The sequence below is a fragment of the Bremia lactucae genome, linkage group LG10 (assembly GCF_004359215.1).
Source record: "Bremia lactucae strain SF5 linkage group LG10, whole genome shotgun sequence".
In the NCBI taxonomy this organism is placed as follows: domain Eukaryota; phylum Oomycota; class Peronosporomycetes; order Peronosporales; family Peronosporaceae; genus Bremia; species Bremia lactucae.
Window position 1 is genome coordinate 3,718,544 of NC_090619.1, and position 4,611 is coordinate 3,723,154.

The window sequence follows — 4,611 nt, forward strand, 5'->3', positions numbered from 1 at the left end:
ACTTTTTCTGTACTATAGCTGGTGCCCAATCCACGTGTCACTTCACGTACATTAGAACGGTCTGACTCGGAATGTCTTGTCAAATTGCCAATAGTGTCACGATTAACACTCAGTATGGTGCCACCTCGGCTGACCACACTCGGTGAACTTAGACGTGCCACTCAACGTGTCTCAGGGATATTACATCCTTGATGACTCGGCCCTAGGCGCACAATGCTTTCATAATTCAGTGATTCGTTATCGCAACGATTGTCACTCGACGGAGTACGTGCCGTTCTATGCCTTCTTCCTGAGCCGGGCTCAAAATTAGTTTTTTCAACATTGGAGTTATTTAACTCAGATATTCCACTGTATAGCACACTGAAGGATTCGGTCAGTGACTCGCGCCAATAGCGCTTTTGTTGCCTAGCAAAGGTGGTCCATGACTCTCCAAAGCTTTGCTAGGAACATTTTGCGTTGTGCCTAAGGACTTAGATCTCAATCGATCCATGGCTCATGGCCTTCAAACCAGGCCATACCAAGGATGAGATCATATTTCGAATCCAATAAACAGGATGAGACAGCGTTTCACACTATCAAAGTCCAGAAAATTAATACCCAACTTCAACGGAACTTTAGAAGCAGTGACACGAGTCCCAGTCGTTAAGCGAACAGTCATTATATCACCATCATGCGCTTCAAGCGCCTCAGAATATGCTGATTCCCTTAGCGGAGCAGAATTGCAAGACGCCCCTGAATGAACTAAAATTGACCATGGCCTATCGAAGCCCTTTAAGTCGCCTGGGCGACTAACAAGCCACGGTTTTACGCACGCCCCGTTGCGAGAGAACATCAACACCCAGTAGGGGCGAATGGCCTTAGATGGGAAGACCTCGGCTCTGTTGAACCTCTGGGAGGTGAGAGTAAACAGGACCTAGCCCCAATTAGCTCTGTGCGTAATGGCCGTACCAATTTCCTGTTATAGATAGGGATGGTTGCTTCTTGAGGTTTGCGCGGATTACACAAAGAACAATCCGGGCGTAAATATTTAGTGCTCCCGCACGTGTTAAATCTACGGATGTTACGAGGCTGTTCTACAGCTTAAAGCTCTTCTTCTTCCTCAGCGAGGCTGATATCTATGGGTTTCGGTCTGTTAGACGAATCCGATGTGCTCAAGGAGCTAATATGGTACCCATTAGCAGTATAGAAGCTTTTATAAGGTACATACTCTCGGGCACTAGTTGCCACTCAATTCTACGACCCCATGAATCCCTTGAACTAGGGTTCATTAACCTTTAAGAGCTTGTACGACCACACTAAGTTGTTAAACCCATTAGTTCAATACAACTACGAGACTCTTTGAGTCTATATGTCTCCCTCTAACTTAAGGAGCAAGGTAGCTCTGCTACAATTTGGGTGATTTACTTTCATTTCTGCGTCGAAAGTCGATTCGTCATTGGCGGTTAGACACTGATTTCATCCGCATTCTCAAACAATGTTCGCTGCAGAGAAAAAGGCGTTTTACAGGCTTCGACTCGTTGGCTGTCACACTCCTTTTAGAACGAGCATGATAAACTGATTTGGTCGATAAGGGACGCTTTATCATGGTTGATAAGAGCACTGTTCGTTGTTATTACCATGCTAATATCATCCTTTTTTCTGTATGTATTCTACGGTGCGGTGACCTATGCTAATCACTAAAATATGTTGCACAGTCGAAATTGAATATTGCTGAAGAACCAATCGTGATATGAGTGATAATGAATGAGATTTACGGGTACAACAAACATTATTGAATTATGTAAATTTGACATTTTAATAAATTTGAAACAGCACAGATACATTTTATTTACGCCATCACGGATTCTGAGAGAATAAAAAAGGAATAATCATTTTAGATTCAAAGGTGACACTAGCCGGATTTTTAACTATCAGATGAAGTTTTAGTGTTGATACATGGCACTTTCCCAGTCGTAGGAGAATGAGAATTCAATGTATTTCGAGCTTATGATCTTCTGTTATCTTGTTCATCTGTTACCAAAGATCACTCGTGTAAACCCATGAGATGCTTCGTGTTATTCTTGTAATTTGATCCCGTATAAACGCATATGCATAAAGTGCAACACTTTCGATGAATACATCAATCTTCAACACTTTCAACATAGAGTTTCTCGTACAGATCTTTGCAGCACGTAACTACAGTCGAATAACATGGCACTTTAGATAACATATTCTCTCCTTCTAGGTTTCTCATTCATGCAATTCTACTAAAAGCAAGCGGAGTCTCTAGCACCGACGCGTTGCGAAGTTTCAACGTCTCTAGCATGAGCTGGTGCTCCAGACCCAGATACATTGTCATAAGCTTATTCAAGTAAGTGTTCTGATGCACACCTTTGCACATGCGTTCGAAGATCTGCGGACCCTTGCAGTATAAATTCACGTCCGTGCCTACATGGCCAACGGTTGTCCAATCGACAGAAGCGCGAAGGCTAATAACGTGGCCCAACTCGATCGTAATCTTTTCTAAATTGCGGGTTTCATCGACAGCAGTGGCAATTTCGGTGACAAGGTGGACTATTTCTTCGTGAGAACTTGTCGTCACATTTGTATACTTCGTCAGAAGATTTGTGGACAAAGTGAGCAAAGCAATCTTACACGTGTCGTTGGCACCATTGACGCAATCGCTTCCTTGAAAAACGGCTTCCAGTTGCTCTGTCATGGCCTCGGTCGACATATTTTGAAGCTGCAATTCAGTTGGGTACCAGGCGTATGATGATGCAGAGCCACGACCTAGAGTAAGACCACCAGTACCATGGTCCGCAGCTGAGAGCATCGCAGTGTTAGGAGTCTGCTCTACGTGATGGAGCACAATCGCGACAGATTCATCAAAGGCAATAGCTTCTTTCGCCATGGTTCCAGGATCATTAGCGTGACCAGCGTGATCAATGCGGGAACCCTCTATCATGATAAAGTAGCCGTGCTTCTTAGCCTGCTCATTCTTGCGAAGTAAAGCAAGCACAATGTCAACCATTTCGGGAAGACTGGGCTCACGCGCAGTCGAGTTGTTTGAAGCTAGCTTCCGTGCACGGTCGACTTCATGCGACAAGTGATTGTCATTGAATAGACCAAAAAGGCGAAGCGCACCCGTGTCCTCGTTAGCTAACTGATAGTCTAGTAAATCTTGATAATTATTCGCAAGCGTGTATCCATTCGATTTTAGATCTTCGCACATGGAATGATTAAAGTGCCTCCTGCCACCACCAAGCAAAAAGTCGAGATTTTTGTTTGCGACATACTGCGCAGCGATGTCGTCTTCTAAATCTCGATTATGGACGTGGGCGGCAAATGATGCCGGCGTCGCATGCGTCACGCGGCTGGTTACGATCATACCAGTCACCATTTCCCGAGCCTTTGCTGCTTCTAAGACAGTACCCAAGGGCTGCTTATAAGTGTCTACAGCTATGGCCGAGTCGTAAGTTTTGTATCCAGTCGAATAGGCCGTTGCTGAAGAAGCTGAGTCCGTGATGTAACTCGTAGATGAGTGTGTCTGAACCGTTCCCATGAGGTGGGAGTCAATATGTAAGCGGGTCTTGAGCGTTGGATCCAAGACTGTTCTCGCAAGTGTGAAAACATTGGGACCCGTACCGTCTGGGATCATCATAATGACGCTACGTGGAAAGTCTTCGTTCTCGTCGAAGTTGTAGTCGACATCGATCGTCTTGTACTTAAATCGAGTGGATGCATTTGTTAGCATGGCGGCGGCAGTGCTGAAGGCCAGAACACGAGTAAGAGTACACATTCCGTGATATTGGAAAAGCAGAACGGTGCAAATTTTAAAATGATCTGAAATTATATGGTCTTGAAAAACGAAAGGTCCTTTCCAATGCAAAGGTCTACTAGTACGAACGCTTTGCCGTCGAAGCATCTGCACGCTTAGCAATCGGTAGTAAAAACGGAAGATTACTGTGTAAGTTTCAATTATGAACCAGCTAAAATGATAGTTGTTGTCGCATTTGATTGGTAAACGGCTTGAAACAACAAGTAAGAAACTCATAAACTACATTTCGTACGGCCTTCGTCCGATCGCTATAATTCACTGGCGACAGAGTGGAAGATACATTTTTTTTGCAGCGTTGAGAGATTTGATGCGCGACAAGTTTATTCAGCGATGAAAAATAGTTATATACTAAAATATTAGTGATAATTTCTTCTGGCAATAACTTTCATGTTTCAGACCATTGGTTTAACAGGGTGTCCCGTTACATAAGTATTATTTCCTATAAGAGGAATAGTAAATATTAATTCCAATAAGAGGAAATCAATAAAGAAGAACAAAATTTTTATCTTTATTTATTTTGACTTAAATTGTTCCAATATTACCAAATTTGGTAATATTGATGCAATAAGGCATTAGCTGTATTGATTGGTTGATTCAAGTCTAAATCAACCCCGCCAATCGTCATAAGATACGATTGCGCAGTGCGCAAGGAGGCGCCATACTAAGATAGTTATTAACATAATAATGTCAGTAGCAGATAGAAATTCTTTACGTAGAAAATAAAATATATTGATACAGTTTTACTTCTCTGAAGCCTTAGTCTAGACCTTTAAAGCTAAGTTACCTTAGCTTCG

The 4,611-nt window shown here is 43.0% G+C and overlaps 1 protein-coding gene across 1 annotated transcript; it reads right to left on the minus strand.

Annotated features, from left to right (window-relative positions):
* Positions 1-2,233: 2,233 nt before the first annotated feature.
* On the minus strand, positions 2,234-3,778 carry CCR75_009806 (uncharacterized protein; the record flags this gene model as incomplete). Its single annotated transcript, XM_067967843.1, has 1 exon — positions 2,234-3,778. One exon carries the CDS (start codon positions 3,776-3,778, stop codon positions 2,234-2,236), a length of 1,545 nt encoding a protein of 514 aa, XP_067814433.1.
* Positions 3,779-4,611: the final 833 nt, after the last annotated feature.